This window comes from Poecilia reticulata, chromosome 14 (assembly GCF_904066995.2).
Source record: "Poecilia reticulata chromosome 14, P_reticulata-male-v2, whole genome shotgun sequence".
Taxonomy (NCBI): Eukaryota; Metazoa; Chordata; class Actinopteri; order Cyprinodontiformes; family Poeciliidae; genus Poecilia; species Poecilia reticulata.
In genome coordinates, this window is record NC_088843.1 from 14,317,936 (window position 1) to 14,335,351 (window position 17,416).

Consider the following 17,416-nt stretch of genomic DNA (forward strand, 5'->3'; position numbering starts at 1 on the left):
TAGAACCTATCCGACAACACGAAGTAGGCAAAAAAACAGCTCTAAAAGCAACATCACCCAACCCAAAGAAGCTCAACAACAAACGAGAAACAAAGTCATTACCATTTGTTGTTGTGAAAAGGTTTGCTAAGCTATTTCCAGGGCTTTGGGATTCCAACAAATCATGCTAAGAGCCACTGAGTACAAACAGAGAAAACACGAAAGGGTGGGGAATCTTATCCCTGGACGTCACAAAACTAAATAATTTAAATCTTTACAGGGGTAATATTCATAACATAAAAAGAAGAAAGCAAAAATTGGCCAAATACGACAAAATCTCAGCTAAACACAAAGGTCCGTCTCACTTTTGACCAAAAGTCATCTCGATGATTTTCAAAGGCTCTCATTCAATGACTGCTAGAGAAAACAAATGGACGGATTTCAAAAAACGTTGATATCGTTGATATTAACAACTAATAAAAATCAGCAAGGGGGAACATATTATCATTAATGTCATTTCATTTCCAATTGACATAAACACAGAAGGAATTAGGTTCAGTTAAACACCGCAGGAGATCATATTTACGAGTGTGTTTGGTTTATTAAATTGTGAGTGCCTCTTATCCTTGCAACAAAAAAAAATTCCAAAAAGGTTCATCCACTTTACATTTGGCATTAACGATCACCTCGAAAATCACCCGGGGTTTGGGGGTGGGGGGGACGGTGCCTCGCCTCCCGGTGCGACCCTTTCTCACAGCAATTATGTGCGTCTCTGTTTAAATGAGGTCAGAGCACATAAGAACCCGATCTAATCGCCGCGTGGCTCACGGCTGCCATCAAGGACACTCAGACCCCTTCTCTGCAATGTAATTGCGCCGGTAAAACATAAGCAGCGGTCTTTACCGCTGGCTCAGTGTTGGGGTTGTTGTTTCGCTAAGGTATACGTCTTACTTGATTTGAGCGCCGTTTTCTTTTGTTTTTGTTTGTTTGTTTTCTTTTTCACAGCAGATCTTTCTGTAACTGAGCTCCTCCTGGTAAAAGCTGGAGGTAATTACCAGTGGAGGGGGGGCGAGAAGGGGGGGGGAAGCTGCATGACTGAGCATCCAAGGGCATTTCTTCTTCTCTCACTCTGACCGAACCAAACAACAGGGGTTTTCCTCGATTTGTGCAGCCAGGACTCCCCCGACTCTGCCTTTGTGCTCCCACGGTTGCCTCTCTTCCAGCTTGATCGGGTGCACGTGTGCACATATGTTCGTTTGTCCTGCATGCTGCATGAAAAGGAGTGCGTCTCTCGTGTCATGTTTGATTCTGTGTCAAATAAAATGAGGATCTGATTTCTCTCTCTCTCTTTTTCTCTCTCTCTCTCTTTTTTTTCTTCTCTTTTCTAAACTGGGCCACAAGCTCTTCTGTGCTGCCGTTAATTATCAACCTTACGGGGAGATGGAGCGACACGCTTGCAAACATCTTTGAGGAAAGCTCTGTGTTTGTCCAGCAATAAAAGAGGGAAGGGCAGGGAGGAGGAAGGGTAAAGGCCAAATGATGGAGTGCGAGAGTGCTACAAAGACACGCAGCGTGACAAGCTTTAAACGAAGTGCAGAAGAATGATGCAGGTAGAAGAAGAAGAAGAAGAAGAGAGCCAACGGGACGCGGCGAGGTTAAAAAAAGAATACGGACGGATCGGGTAGCAGCTTCAACAATGACCCCCTAATATGAATTCAAGGCCTCTTGAATGATTTAACGTGACGGTGGGAGCCGTTCTCAAACTTGGGCCGGAGCTACTGCAGCTTATTAATGCTGCTGACAAGAGCATGTCAAACACAGACGAGAGCAAATAGGACTCGCACTGATTCCCTGACGCACATTCAATAATCACATATGCGCTTCATTAGCATTGTGACATTGTGACGGCCAGCAATATGCTCCGACGGGCGCTGCAGCAGACTTTTAAATTAAACTTGGTGGAAAATATTTTAGAGATGCGAGGAGGAAATTTGTTGGCGGCAGAAATCAGGCTACCGTATTTTCTGCACTATAAGGCGCACCTAAAAACATTCAATTTCCTCAAAAGCCGACAGTGCGCCTTATAATCCGGTGCGCCTTATATATGGACCAATATTGAGCCACAGCAGGTCTAGCAACTACGGTAAGCAGCCGCTGACTTCATTTTTGCCCGTAGAAAAAGAAGCGCGCAGTGCATGCTGCGATAGTTGTCAGAATGCTGGTTTGTTAATAAAGTTTGACTGACCTGTCTACCGACCTGATAATCAGGTCGTCTGCAGGTCATTTAGCACCATGTTCTCCACGAACATGCTGTGCGCGAACGGAGAAGAGTGACCATCGTCCGGCCACGCCCCGGCCCAGTCGGGGAAGGCTCTACTCGCCGACCCGAGTCTGACTGTTTTGTTGACATTCTTTATGTAACAAAACATAAAGGTGCGGGGTCCGGGGAAGAGAGACAGAGTCTGCGGCGGCAGCGTGTAGTTGGTCTGTGTTACCCAGAAAGCAGTTGGGCACAATTTCACCACACCAACTTTGTGAGTGAAACAATGACTGGGGCAGCCTACTATATAAAGTACTGGGGGACCATTTCTTTACAAATATGGACGTGTAATAATAGAGTGCGGAACAAATCGGCAACCCAAACTGAAGCGTCTAATCTATGCACCTTATTATGCGCATTTTATATATGAAAAAAGTTTTAAAATAGGCCATTCATTGAAAGTGGGCCTTATAGTGCGGAAAATGCGGTAATTTTTTTGCTTGATTTGCAGTAACTGAATGTCCAACCAGTTAAAAACTCAGATTTTTTTTTCTTCTTTTTTTCAGGATCGCGATGAGTGTTAGCTGGTCAGTCTGACAACATTCCTCTGTACTGAAACGCTTATGGAGGAAAGAGTCTGTGGTTCATTGAGAGAGTGAGATAGAGAGAGAGAGAGAGAGAGAGAGAGAGAGAGAGATGTTTAGCAGATAACAAGAAGGCTACATGTTACAGGAAAGTTTCTCTCTTTAATCCTGTATAGTTTTGAACCTCTCTCAATCATTGAACTTGGTGGATTTGGAAATGATTGTCTTTTGGAAAGCTCACAGTTAACATCAGCATCAACATTTGCTAAATTATACACATGGGCATCAATACTTTAGTTATGCTAGTAACTACACTAACTGTGTTAGCTGCCAATAATGTACAATTCTAAATCCACATTCAAATATATATATATTTTTTAGAAAAGAATGACACCATCTTTTCCTGTTTCCTTTCCCTCACACACTCTTCTAGCCTAACATAAACAATGTTATATTTTTAATCATTTAATCGCTCTTTGGCAGTAATTGGATTCAGTTGAAAACCACCAGCATGTCAGAGCTTTACATAAACTGAACTTGTGACTGGTGCATCTTTAAAAATCATTGCGCAGTCTTTATGCGTTCGCTTTGAAATCTTTTTCTCTCCCTCTCTTTTTTTTTTCCCACATGAACTGCATATCACACAAGCACAAGAACCTGTCCGCCACGCCGCTACCCTCACACATCCCTTTGTTCCAGGGAGCCTCCAGCAAGGACATAAATAGGCCCTTTAATGCATGCAGAACAAACAAATAGGAGCATCATCAGCGGCGCTAAGGGCTTCGAACCTCTGTCAAAAAGTGTGACGATCACAGCAGCGAACTCAACGCGCTAACAAACCACAAAGGACTCGGAAGGACTTGTATTTGCTTCGATTTGGTCACTTGGTCAAAAAAAAAAGTATGAAAACCTAAACTGACAACAGGTAGAGGCAACTTGTCACTGGAGGAGAAACACAAAATAAGTTAAATGAATTAAAAGCAGCAACCTGAGGAGACTAGTTGACTTTTTCTATCAACAGTGATATTTTGACCTTTGCTTCAAGTTATAGGATTACAGACATTAATCATGTTTAGTATCTGGAGCCCACATTGTTTTAAATTTAGATTTATTGATTTTTCTTAAAACTGTGCTTTATCCAAATGACTTTGGGTATAGTTACCAATAACAAAAACAAATCCATGTTATTCTGGATCCTCCAGATGTTACTCTATGCTGAACACTGTGTTAATATATTCATCTGATTGTTATTCCTTCCATAAACATACAATCCACATGTATTGTATTGTCATAAACATTTGCAGTTTAAATATTCAAATTGTCCATGTTGGAGTGAATAGGGCTTCAATGTTCAGAATGTGGCACCATTAAGCTGCTTTGGCTGGGTCCAATGTTGTTTTATTTTATTTGTTTATTTATTTTTCTTAAATTAGTTTCACACTGCTTAAGATTTGTACTTAGGATTAGAATCCTGTTGCATGATACAAATCTCTACCAAGCTTCAGCCTTTCCACACTAATAACTGTAACTAGCAACACTGATATTTGTTGTTACATTTGTAACTTTTGCCCATCCAGAGATCTTAGTGAGAAAAAAAAAGGATTTAAAAAAAACACTTCCAAAGAGATTTCTGAAACTTTGTGCAGCAAATGGCACAAATATTTGAATGATCAGCTTAAGTTTGGCCGTCAATGATGTTGACATTATTACCACCTGCTGGTGTGGTATAGATATTACGGCATTTTTTTTAAATTTATTTTTAACTACATCCACACCCCCACACCAGCAAAAAAATAAATAAAATAAGGGATGTCCGTAAAAGCGTACCTTATCGTTGTCTTAACTCAGCGACTATGAGTTGGTCAGATGCTTATCGCTGCAGAACAATTTGAAACCAGCGCCGCGCTAAAATCCAATTGGTTCCCGTTGAGCTGTTTCTGCTGTTTCTCAAAGCATTACAGAGGCTTCAGTTGAACTTTCTCTGCTTTTAGGACATTTCTTTTAAGAAATTGTTCAGTTTATCTTTTAGTAGTTTGAACTGGAGATGATGAAGGCCATTGAAAATCATGAAATGGTCATATAATTTATTCTGGATAAATTATATGGCAACATTAGCATCAGTAGCAGCTAATGGTTAGCCAGTCGTTGTGTTCTGACAGTCACTCTGTCGCTGTTTATTTTGATATTTGGTAAAGTCCTAAAGTCCAAATGTATTTTTTTATATATTTTTTTTCACCTAAATACTTAAAGTGCCTTTCCTTCTTTAAAAATGCTACCATACAAATTATTTTAAGGATTTGTGAATTTCCCTCTGCGATTAATAAAGTACATTCATTCATTCACTGGTTGAAGTCACATGCTAAGACCAACTGGATGATGCTTGCTGAAACTTAAGATTGACTAGAGTCATTGTGGTGTTTTAGTATACCACCATGTACTAAACACCACAAGGATATCATGTGACCTTGTGACATAAAATCTTGTTGCACCTCCTTGTACATTGATTAACTTGGTCAGAAATGGTCTCTCTGCCCAGACTTATTAGCGGACACACATTTAAAAATCAAGTGCGAGGATCTGGAAATAAATGTTTCTTTTTACCTTTTTAATTCCAATTGGAAAAAAAGTGCCCTTTTCAAACTATTCAATCAAAGTAATTACTGATGTTCTCGTAACTTCCAAATGCATTTTTTATATATATATTTTTCCTAAATACTTACTGTGCCTTTATCCTCTCATCATTACGCCACCAGAGGTTCTCTATCCTCCCTCTTCCTCATGTTGGAGGTAAATTTAATCTAACTTTGTCAGCCTTAATGAAAGAATCCACATATCTCATTTAGCGGGTATGTGTGGGAGGTTAAGGTAGGACCTTCGGGAGGATAACAAAACAATACAGTACTCATTTTATGCACATCTCTCATGCCCCTTATTGCTTCGACTGGGATGTATTTTAGTCGACGGGGATTATTTAGATTAAAAAAAAAAAACTCTAGAAATCAAACTCACGTTTCCAGTTTGCTCCCACGTGAGAAAACCGTAGATAAAACAGTTGTGCAAAATGTTTTTTAAACCACATGGAGAATTCTGATCATCGCTTATGCTGTTTTTTCTTATTATTATGTAACAGAACACCAAAGGATTAAATTAACTTTAGGTTTCAGTGGGAATTTAATCTGATCGGTGTATCTCAGGCAAACATTTTTGGAGATAAGCTACATCATCTGCTTTTCGCCACAAACAGCTGCAGCCACAACATCTGTTTCCTGACAGTTTGGGTCCCCATGGTGAGCTAAGGGTTGTTTAAAGCTGAAAAATCCTAAGAAGCTGGTGGCACGAGTTCAACAGTAATCAAGTGCTAATCTTTTATTTGTCTCGATGTTAAATACTTCTTCAAATCTGATGAACGCTGGTTGCAAAGAGGCAGTTCAGCTTCACCGAGGCTAAAGAAATGCGATAACTTGCAAACAGGTAAATGAGAGCAATATTAAAGCTCTTTGCACTTGTTAATATTCCATCAGTATGCGCTACAGTCAAACAGTAATGTGAATTGTTACCACAAAAACCATCATAATGAACTCATAGTGCTTTGTACAATGCGATGCCATGTATTTTTTGGGATTTCACAAGAAATGAAAACACCAAGATGTACATTATTGTGACGCGGAATGAAAATTTGCACAATGCTTTCAGTTTTTAGACTTAAATAAAAAGCTCCCTTAGAAAAGTTGCCTTTTTCTACAAGAGCATAATCTAAGCAAATGATTTTAGACTTTTTTCATTTATTTAAAGTAGTGTTTTATTTGGTTGTTTGAACATACATAAATAGTTTCAGCTTTTGGAGCTAATTTGGTCTCATTCCCAAGTTGTCAGAACAAGCTGTGGTTCTTGAACCTACATGTTCACGCTGCACTTTTTGTGAAAAAGAAGAAAAACGGTAAAAATTTCAGTTTTAAGAAGTGTAACAATGGTAGATACTTACTCCTAAATGCTAATTGGCGTAACTGCAGCAAACTGTTGTTCTATAAAGTATTTCCCGAGGGGGTTATGGATAAATATGCTCAACGCATTATTCAAATTTTCATCAAAAACCACGTTTCATTACACTACCACTTTAATGTTACGAACTATTTTGGCTTAGTTTACCGTAAAATGTCACCATAAAACAGACATATGTAAGAAATGACCGAATGTGGGAAAAAGGTCAAAGAGTATTTTCACTTTAGAGTGATTTTGCTGAGCTCTTCATTTGTCTCATCATGTGCCTTGAAAGCCACCTGCACTTTTTTTGGCCGAGGATTCCTCTAAAAATCAGAAAACCACTGCTTTTCTCTTTTGTCTCATATTTACCCCACAGAGATTTGTGTCCCCCCCCCTGCACCCATTCTATATCTCTGACCCCTGCCACAGTCAGTAAAGTTCTGATGGGAAGCTACATAACACTGCATTGTCTGATCAGGTGTTGTTGAGTAAGCGAGTTTGCTGGCCTGATCTCTTGGGGTCAGCTTAATCCTATCCTGTGCTGGATGTCTCCTTGTAACCCGGTCCGCTGTCCGCCAGCCGGGGCCTACGTTTGTGTTCCAACACTCGACTGGCCCCTCGGATGCTTACTCCTACGACATACTACTGCACCTCTCCATGCCAAACAGCTGCAAGATGTCTAGGTTAGCACAATGTTTGCTTGCTCTGGTTTGTAATGACTCAGCTAGCAGTTTTTGTTGCCCTTTTGAGGTTTTGACACTGCGAGGCGTTTCAGCAGTCACCGCAAACATTTCCGTGTAAATAAACTGTGTCAAAACAAAGAGGCGGCGGCGGCGGCATCGACGCAGACGTTACAGTCCGAGACACCCACCCCCCTCGAGCCAGAGTCCGCTTTGAGCAAACCGAGAGGTGGGTTGTTGATAAATCGCGACACATTAATGAGCTGAATTGATCGCAAAAGAGGGCAACACTGCAGATCGCTGACGGCGAAAGGGCCACCCCCTTCAAAGGGCCCTTCTTCAAAGTACGGAGATCGCACCGGAAACTCTGGTGGAGGTTGACGAGGAGGACAGAAGCATCTAAAAGTGTTGTGCTTTGTCACTGATCTCGTTCCGTCACAGACTTGCAGCTGGTTTTATGGCTGTCCTTACAGTTGTGGAAGCCTGTTGCTTTATGGTAGTAGTAAATATGTGGGAGATTTTTTTTTTTTCTTCTTCTTCTTTTAAACATCAGGAGGGCACATTTCTGACGGGAAACTAATATGACAGGTTAAACTCTGCTACTTAAAATGTAAGACCCTGTAAGTTGTTTGCTGCGTAAGAGAATACATTAGCATATTTTCAGTCTAAGAAGATGATTGTGTAGCGACGAAATATCCCTTAATCTGTTTTTACTTTACCCTGTGTAAAGTTTCAAGCTTTCTTCAGGTGCCTTGCTCTAAATGGCACTCTTAGTAAAAATATTTTTAAAAAACTAATGATAAGAAAAAGACATAATGTCACACCCATAAGCATCTCACGCCCAACGATAATGCGTGGCAAAGTGGACCCTACCTATAAACTGAAACTGTTTGTTATGCATCAACATATTTGATGTGTATTGATGAGTTTTCCGATGGCACTTGACAAAATGCAATTTCTGTTACTTGTTGTCAGGTGTTGAGTACATGATGTGTTTTCATGATGTAAAGCGCTTTGAGCTGCCTTGTTGCTATACAAATGAACCTGATTGATTGATCAAAAAAAAAGGCCAAAATAACACATAAACTGTTCATCAGTGAAATAATAAGTATTCAATGTTTCCTAACAATCAAGAGTTTCCAAAGTCAATCAGGTAGACGAACATGTGGATGACCTGTAGAAAAGAGAGTTGAGGAAACAAACCCAGATTGACCTGAAGAGATTGTGGAAAGACATACTGTCAAAGATCCATTGGTTTTTACAAAATAGGGCTGTGTACTAAATTAAATTTAAAGTTCTGTTTTCCAACTTTGGCACCAGTATCTCTTGCCTGACGCGCGTTTTACACTTTTCAAAGCTGAACCCAGAAGCCGAGGGTCTGAGGGTTGTCACATATTCACGTCAGCTCAAGTGAAGATGACAGATGAGGAAAGGATGAGTGGCAGCAGCATCGTCTGTCAGTTCAACATGGAATTGTCTTTTATTGGCTTTGTCCATTATCCAGTTAGTATTTATAAATACATATTCAAAAGCAAAGACAATAAAACTTCATGAAATGTAGTCTACTAAATTAGTTCATGACACATTTTTTAAAACTTTTTTTTTAAAGAGAACTTGCAAAAATTCGGTACTGAATCGTTAATCCTGAAAATGATAAGGATCAATATTACATGATAAAGTATATGTGCGAAAATACATCATGATTTAAATTCAACAGCATTTCTGAATGCAGCCCCAGAGTCTTCTCTTGAGTCTTTTCTTTCAAAAATAAACTTCAGATGCTATTTACATAGACAGAAAATAGACATGTGAGCCATAGCTGCAGCGCATCGTGCTGAACCCTTTTTCATCCTTTATCCCACACGCAATTGGGAATCTAAATCCTCTCCAAGGATCTCTCAGTATATCTGTACCCTTAAAAAGCTAATGCACCTCACGTAACCCCAGCAGCTGACACAGGGAACGGGACATCCCAGGAAATGTTTACGTTTTCATGGAAGCATAATGATAATGCAGTAACTCTGTGTAGAGCTTAGAGGCATTTGATTCATGTCCACATATCCCCTCCCCTCCTCTCCGCCACCACCCCACCCTACCCCGCCTCTATTGGCACCGCAATGCCAGCCAAACATCTGGTATGATTATGTAAACAGACAGTTTTGGGTTTTTTTTCTGAAAGCCACGGATTTCTGAGTTTGTCTAAAAGGGAGGCGGCGTGCTTATACTAAGAGAAATCACTGCCACATAATATCATTTTATAATTTTATGTCACGTGGATAAGTCTGTTGTGGTTGTTGTAGCAACACAAATGAGTTATGGGTATTTTAATGGCGCAATGGCTTTTGATTGGCTGGAGATTATTACTGTACGCATAAGAGCTCTTTTTAAACTAGTCAAACCACGATAACCACAATAGGCAAATTTACTAACTACGGTTTTTTAAAGCAACTTTAAAAAACTCTCATCTCCAAATTTGAAAAGCAATTAGCAAGAAAGACGTGGAAAAAACACGAGTAACCCACCTGGTCTTTTCTCGTTACGACCTTTCCGACCCCCGCATAGTCGAACCTTGGATATCAACACCAGAATCTGCTTCTGGCACAAGGACTTGTTGCTCTTGGGACAGGGCTTGCGCTTGTTGGCGACCGGTCGGTTGGCTTGGTCGTCCTTTACTGCCCGTTTCTGTCTGATGAGAGAGCTGGCGAGAGCTGCCATCTTCTGCCCCCCTCACACCTTTGGGAGGGGGGTGTCTTCTTTCCCTGTGCTCCCTTTGCTGATTTGTCTTTTTGCTTTCCTCAAGAAAACTAGAGCAGGACAGATGTTTGAAGGAAACCCCCAAAGGGGAGATTGGGCAACTAAGTGGGTTAACAGCAAAGAGTTTAACTTGACAGTTCCCTTGGAGAGGGAAGATCTGTAAAATCAGATGTAGTCCACGTAAAGAGTCCAGTCAAGGACAAAAATAATAAAACTATAAACGTATCGAAGAGCACAAAAATGTGCTACAGTCACATTTTTAGAACAAGGTTAGAACTGACTTCTGAAAGGGGGGTGGGGAGGGAGACGGAGACATGTTTCTAACCTTCTTCCCCACTCATCTTTCACATCAAGAGGTGCCTCACAAGCCAAGTTCAAAATGTTATATTCCCAAATAGCTAACCTACTTTTAAACAGACAAAAGCAAACGAGAAGGCGCTCAATTTGTGTTACATATAAAAACTCTTCGACTGAAGAAAAGTGAGGTCATCCTGGATGCTAGGAAACTCTGAAAAGCGCAAGAAAAGCCAAAGTGTTTGTCACCCATCGTGCAGTCCACAGAGGTCCAACTTTGCCTCCCATCCGAACGTGGCAGCGCGGAATGATGAGCGGATGGTCCCGGTGGTATTCCGGCCGATTTAAATCCAGAGGTGGGAGAGCAGCAGCAGGCGGGACGCTGGGGGTCTTTGTCAGAACAAAGCGGAGACATGGACACAGACAGACAAGAGACTCCTCTTCTGCCTCCGGATGGCACACTCCTTTCCCACAGCCCTCACAGATCCCCCCCTCCCCACCCTCGCCACCTCCTCCTCCTCTCTTCCCCCTCCCATTCAAAGTCAGCGAGCGCTTGCAACAGTATGTGTGTGTGGATTTCGGCAGCCACCATCAGTAGAGGTGACATTCATGAGAAAGAGAGAGAGAGCGAGAGAGAGAGAGTGGGATGAGGGGTGTGGGGTGTTGTGGCGGGGGGGATATACGGGGGAGGCAAGCATGAGGGGATGCTGTGATGTGTAGGAAAAGAGCTTGCCTAGAAAAAGGATAAAAATGAGGGAGGAAGACGGGAAACGGCGCAAAGAGCACAATTGTGTTATTTTACAGAAATGTCCCCTTAAAAAAAAAAAAAAGGCTTAAATCATTTTGACTGCCAGACTGAAACAGAGGGGGTGGGGCGAACACGAGGAGGGAGGAGAGGACAGAGGAGCAGATTGTGACAATTTTCTGTCTCCTCAAGAGGAACAGCTTCACCCTGAGATACCTTTCCAACACGTTCCTGAATCAGAGGGCAGTATCATCGTACAGATATCAATCTCCATCTCCATTTAGTGTTTATCCTAAATTCTCTGACCCTTATTCCCACAGTGAAGTTAGGGTTAGGATAAATCGAGTGATTTTGCTTCCTAATATCGACCGGTGACTTACCTTAACTCTGACAACAGCACAAACTTAGACAGATCCAGTGTGACAGCTAAGAAAAACAAACACGCATACAAACTTAACACAGATCATCCCCTGATCAGCCTGAGCAACCGGAGAGTAGCAAATCACCCACTCAAAAAACAAGCATTCACACAGGACGCAATAGAAGGTCCTTGTGTTAAGACTCTCAAGACTACAAGGTCAAATATAATAGATGATTTCGGAAATTTAACCCGAGACCCATCACAGACACCAGAACGACCAAAGGGTTCTCCAAGCCGTCCCACACCAGCCAGGAGAGGCAACATGGCGGCCAAGGAAGCACAGCAGTCCGTTCTTGGTACATAAGACACAGAAAGCTCTGCAAGAATTACTAGAGCACGTATTTAATGCATAATAAACAATATTTAAGAGATCGGGATTTTTAAAGCAAATTCTGCTGAAGGTCATAACCAGTTAATGTCTTACCAACAGTAGATAGACCTCTTGGTGTCTTGATGAAATATGAATCCAGAGTAGCTGAGGCTAACAGCTAGCCTAGCTGTTAGCTAGGATCTTTACTTAAGATCCAAGGAGACTAAAATAACTACATTAACAAAAACAAATAACACCAAAGCAGTTGTATGCTTAAGCAGCATGTAAACAGAATTTAATTAACATTGTTGTCACATTTGTATTGGACTGTGATTTACAGAGAAGCTGTTAATTATTTACACAGAGGGGGCTAAAAAGCGAGGCAGCAGTGTGCCAGCGATGATCTTTATGTGAAATGTACTTGGAACCGAAAATCTAAATCTTTGCCTGTCAGAGCAACAGGCTAATAAATTGTAAAAATCTATAAAACACTGTTCACTTAAAAGCTATAATTTTGGGGGGGTGTTTTACACCACTTCCATTTATTTGAGAGAGTTACTCCGAATTTCCCCCTTTTGTGGGACAATAAACACAATTTTTAGTGTATTCTACTCAAACCAATTTCTGAACAATCTTTTTATGTCAATCTTTTGTTGCAATGTTTAATTGCCCTAAGCAAACAGGGTTTATATTTTTATATTTTATTTCCACCAAACAATAGCTGACCAATTAACAATCTTTTTTGTCATTCCAAGCAAAAACTTAAATCTTTAAAGACTGATTAAATAGCAAATGTAGTCGTAGACAAAATGCGAGTACCTCATTATGGAATCTGATTCAGAGCTCAACACTGGAAAAAAAATTGCGCTCCTTCTTGTCCGAACCCTTAAACTACAACCCGATAAATCAGCTTATACGGAGGTCTAATCAATCCCATTTTATGTGGCTTGGGATCTCCTTTACAAGCCAATTTCCAGGGAAACCAGCAGCGGGCATGACTTAAAAAAGCAAGGTCAATCGGGGTAGTTTCTAACAATGCCAAACAAGGGCGCCGGCTGTCAACGCTTGATTGGCAGGTGACAGCAGATGTTCTGTCTCTTTGGGAGGACGAGGGCACGGTGGGGTTAGTGGAAAGGGAACCGCAGATGAAGGAATTTAATTTGTATTGATGTGGAAACAGTAAAGATTATATTTTTTCCCCCTCTCTCCCTTTCCAATGACGTCTTCACCCCTCCCTGCCGCCATTCACCAACCGTCCACCCAGTCACTCACTTGTCTTCCTGCTTCGGGTTGAGAATCAATCTCCTAATGGACATTGCATTACGCACATTGCCAAAAGTTGTTCTCTGTCTTGATTGTTTCTGCTCGCAAGTACACGCCAAGTTACACCAAACGAAAGCTAAGTAGGGACTCTTCAGGCATCAGACTGTCTCAAGGTTAAGAAATGTTTCCATCATTCTAATGAAATTTTGTGACAAAAAGCAAGTGAACACATTAAGAATGAAACCATCTTGTACTTTTCCAAAAAGATCCAAGAGCCCCTATGAGCACAACACACCTAACTACAGCTACAAACTCGCCATGTTGTGACTCTGTACAGTATAAATTATTTGATTTGAGATCAAAATTAGACGTGCAAATCTGCCTAAATACACATCTGATCACTGATCCATTCAGGATATGCTCTACAGCATCCCAAAACTTTGGATAATCATCATAAAAGTCTCTTTAAAATGAAGAAAATTCAGCAGGCATCACTTTGAAAGTAAGAAGTATAGCAAATGAATATTACATCGTGTGTCTCTATAGGAATTGTCTTCATCTAATATTAAAAGGCGATTAAATGAAGATGTTTTGATAAAAACAACCCATTCCCCCAGCAAGCTCAGAGTATTAACAGCACATCCTCTTTTAAGGGGCTTAATAATGTAAAATCTGTTCCGTGTTGTCCATGTTACCTAACGCAGACATTCTTTATCTTTACTAAATACCATAAACCAGATGGTATTTATTCTGAATGCAGAATTATTTTATTCCCAAATCCTAATGAGAAAACGTTTCTTCTTGTATTTATAGGAAGAAAACCAAATGCCCCGAGAAATTAAACCAACACTTGATTTTCAAGATTCACAGATACAAAAAAAGAGAAAAGTTAGGCAATTGGTTGGATTTTGATTACGTAACGCCAAACGGTCAAATGTTATCTGAGGAAACAAAGTTGTTTTCGATTAATTTGTCACCTAAACGATAGTCCATGATAGTACAAGATGGTTTTGTTCCTTTCACCAGAAAGAAGCCTGCAGACCAGCAGAACCGGGTTTGCTATGAGCTTCCAGGTGTCACAAGAACTGAATGTGGAAAAGTTTTGAGAGGAGCAGGAAACTGAGACAAATGAAGTGAAATAACAAAGCAAAATTAACACAGGAGAGATAAATAGAGATAAATCTTTATTGTCATTGTCACACGAACAACGAAATTTAGAAATTGCCGTAAGTCAAGTGCATATGCTAAAAAAAAAACTAAACTAAGACTGACATAGGTTAGCATTAAAGAAACACGGAGAGCCAAATGGTAAAGGACAAAATAATCTCAATACAAGACAGAACTTTTTCTCAAGAAGAGAAAACTAAACTCAAAAGTCCTATGGATCATGACACGATTGTGTAAATCTACATTTTACGGGACACAGCTGAGACCAAAACACCAGACTGAAGACTTTTATCAGTCAGTTTTTGGTGGAAAGAGAGAAAAAACAATAACTCAAGCAAAGTGGAAATTATTTTCTTTCTTTTAAGCTTTCATGCGATTGATTGATTTGTTGTTTTTTGTGACAGGCCTAGAGGTATTCCTGCCCTTGGATGTTTTAAGCCAACACCTGTTAGCTTAAACAGGTAGAGCACAAAAGAGCACTTCAAGAAAATTGTGTTAGCACTTATCAAAATGTATACACAATGTCTGAGCTGATTTAATTACTTTAAAGCTAAGTCCTTGATGATTAAATACATTTTGTATCTCACATTGGACAGAACCTGATATCGATTACGCTGCTCCACGAAGAGCCACGTTGTACGTTACGTAGCTCCTGTGTGTGCAAAATATGCCGGCAAAGACACTCTAATGTCACATCAATTTCACGTCCACGTCGTCACACTTTACGACACTTTCCTATTACATGGTACATTACAGTTCAGCGCTGATGGTTTTTCCGTGGCACCCATAGTACCATTTTACTGATACTTTTGTGGCAGTTATTTTATGTATTTCCTCAGCCAAGTTATTTTTGACACAAATGGAACCCCATAGTAGAGCAATATTACTTGTGGGTGAGAATAGCATTTCAGCTGCGAATCAGATAACTTCGCTGTTTGCCTCAGCCCCTAAAATAAAGCATAAATCACGGAACGTTTTATTTGTGCACACGGTTGGAATGTTGTGTGCATGACTAATGAGTGTAACGCTGTTGCCAGCTCATTTGGTGCAATAACTACGCCCCGCTCCTTACAATCCTCAATCATAAATCGCTTTGGGTAAAACTGTAATTTAATGTAACAAATAGATGCACATACAGGGATGCTGTGTGTCTTACCTGAGCACATCTTTAAATGTGTTGTGATGAAGAAATGGTGTTTCCTAATGATACGGAAGGCAAACTGTCAGCTTAATAAGATGAACCCAGCAAGACTTGCGGAGTCCAATCATCAGATTGCAATGTAATGGAAAAACAGCTTTACATATTTGCTTGGAGTAAGGCATCTTGAATATAATGAGTCAATGGCATGTTTAATAATTGCAGAGGTAAATGAGTTCTTTATGCAGATGTTTTTTGTACAGCAATAAAAGACACAGCAAAACAGAGCAATACTGAAGAATAAACAATATTGTTTCGTTGTATTTTGAGGGAAGTTTGACCTGTTTAAATCTCAAACACTCAGTTTACCAGTGAGGAGCAGACCTGATTTCAACGTTAAAACTACAGCCTGCGTAGACTTCATTTTGCAATGACTTATTGGTAAATCTATTCATAGCTATAATTTCAACTTAGATATTTTGTCAAGGTTTAGAAGAGTCATAGAGACTTTTAAGTAAACCTAAAGAAGGCATTATCTGAAGAGCAAAAATAGAAACGTGCAAAATAAGTATGTAATTTATTTCCCCCACTTATGGGATTACAATACAGAGATACATACACAGTACACATATAAACAGCGCTGACAGATGGAATCAAACATTTGCATTTTAAGAGTCATTTAACAATCGAGCTGCACAGGATGTGACCTAACAGCTAGACGCCTCCTCTGTACGAATTGCCAAATTTGTTGCCTCAAGTCAGATGTCAGTTCTACAACAGGAGACATAATGTCTAACCAGAACTCCACAGAGAAAGAATGACCGAATTTCTTCCAAGTAAATGATGATAAAAACCTACTATGTGTAAGATTAGAACATTATATATACCCGTATTTCTGAAGGAGGCGGAGGAGCTCAATTTTTTTACACAGATTACCTGACTCATGTCAAAACATTGTGACAGTTTTAGCAAACATGTAAGAAACATTTTGTTTTCAAAAGTTACCTAGTGCAGATTTAAGTTGCACAAAAATGCTCAGTTGGAGGCATTCATGCACGACAATATTCACTAAAGGTGATCATTTCTCAGGCCAAGCCAGCCTATAAATCTGATAGCCTTTCTTACATTTGCAAAAATATCTACAAATTGTTGGACACAAAAGAAACAAAAGGTGAAATCCTTCACGAAAAAAAAGAGCAGGCAGTTACAAGATATTTAAGTCAGCCTGGTATGTAAAGTTTCCACTTACAGAGGAACCATTTTCGACTGTGTTTACAGATAGATGAATATGCCCATGAAGCCAAAGGGAAAGTTAACTGCATTTAAAACAATTGGCCTAGTTCTGTCTGTTCCTCAATCCTCTCTTCATCACTCTCTCTCCTTCAATCCCCTCTCAGCTCATCATACTGTCCAGAGATGACAGGAGGTATTCTTTGTTAATCCTCCCTCTATTATGCGGCCGTACGAAATCTGTATGCAAGAAAGGCTGGCTTCTTGAAATAATATTTCCTGCGACCGTGACCCTTGCTCGAGTTACTCATTAGTTTTTAGTGGAACACATTACCGGGTTTCATTTTTTATTAAGCCCTGTTCAGATCACACTCTGATAATTAGGTTTTACTCATTACTCAGTACTGGATGAGGATTCTCTCTCTTATTTTATTTTATTTTTCATTGTATAACACTTGACTAAGGCTCATTGTTGCACTGAGTGGCAGAAGATAACCATGTTAAAATTAGGATAAATGTTTTTCCTTTATTCTTCAGCCTTTTTCCACGTGTCGTAAAATGTTAATTAAATGGTATTTATTTTTCACTCTTTTGCTAATCTATTTAGAAT

The 17,416-nt window shown here is 40.0% G+C and overlaps 1 protein-coding gene across 4 annotated transcripts in view; it reads right to left on the reverse strand.

Moving 5' to 3' along the window:
• The window catches only part of fgf11b (fibroblast growth factor 11b), a 37,729-nt gene extending 26,705 nt beyond the window's left edge, over positions 1-11,024 (reverse strand). For all 4 annotated transcript variants that reach the window (XR_001777300.2, XR_001777299.2, XR_014090851.1 and 1 more), the window contains exon 1: positions 10,007-11,024. Coding sequence is in view for 1 of the 4 variants with exons in the window: in XM_017308669.2 (XP_017164158.1) it covers positions 10,007-10,199 (193 nt within the window). In the remaining 3 variants the exon portion in view is untranslated. The remainder of the gene's footprint in view (positions 1-10,006) is intronic.
• Between the last annotated feature and the right edge of the window lie 6,392 nt (positions 11,025-17,416).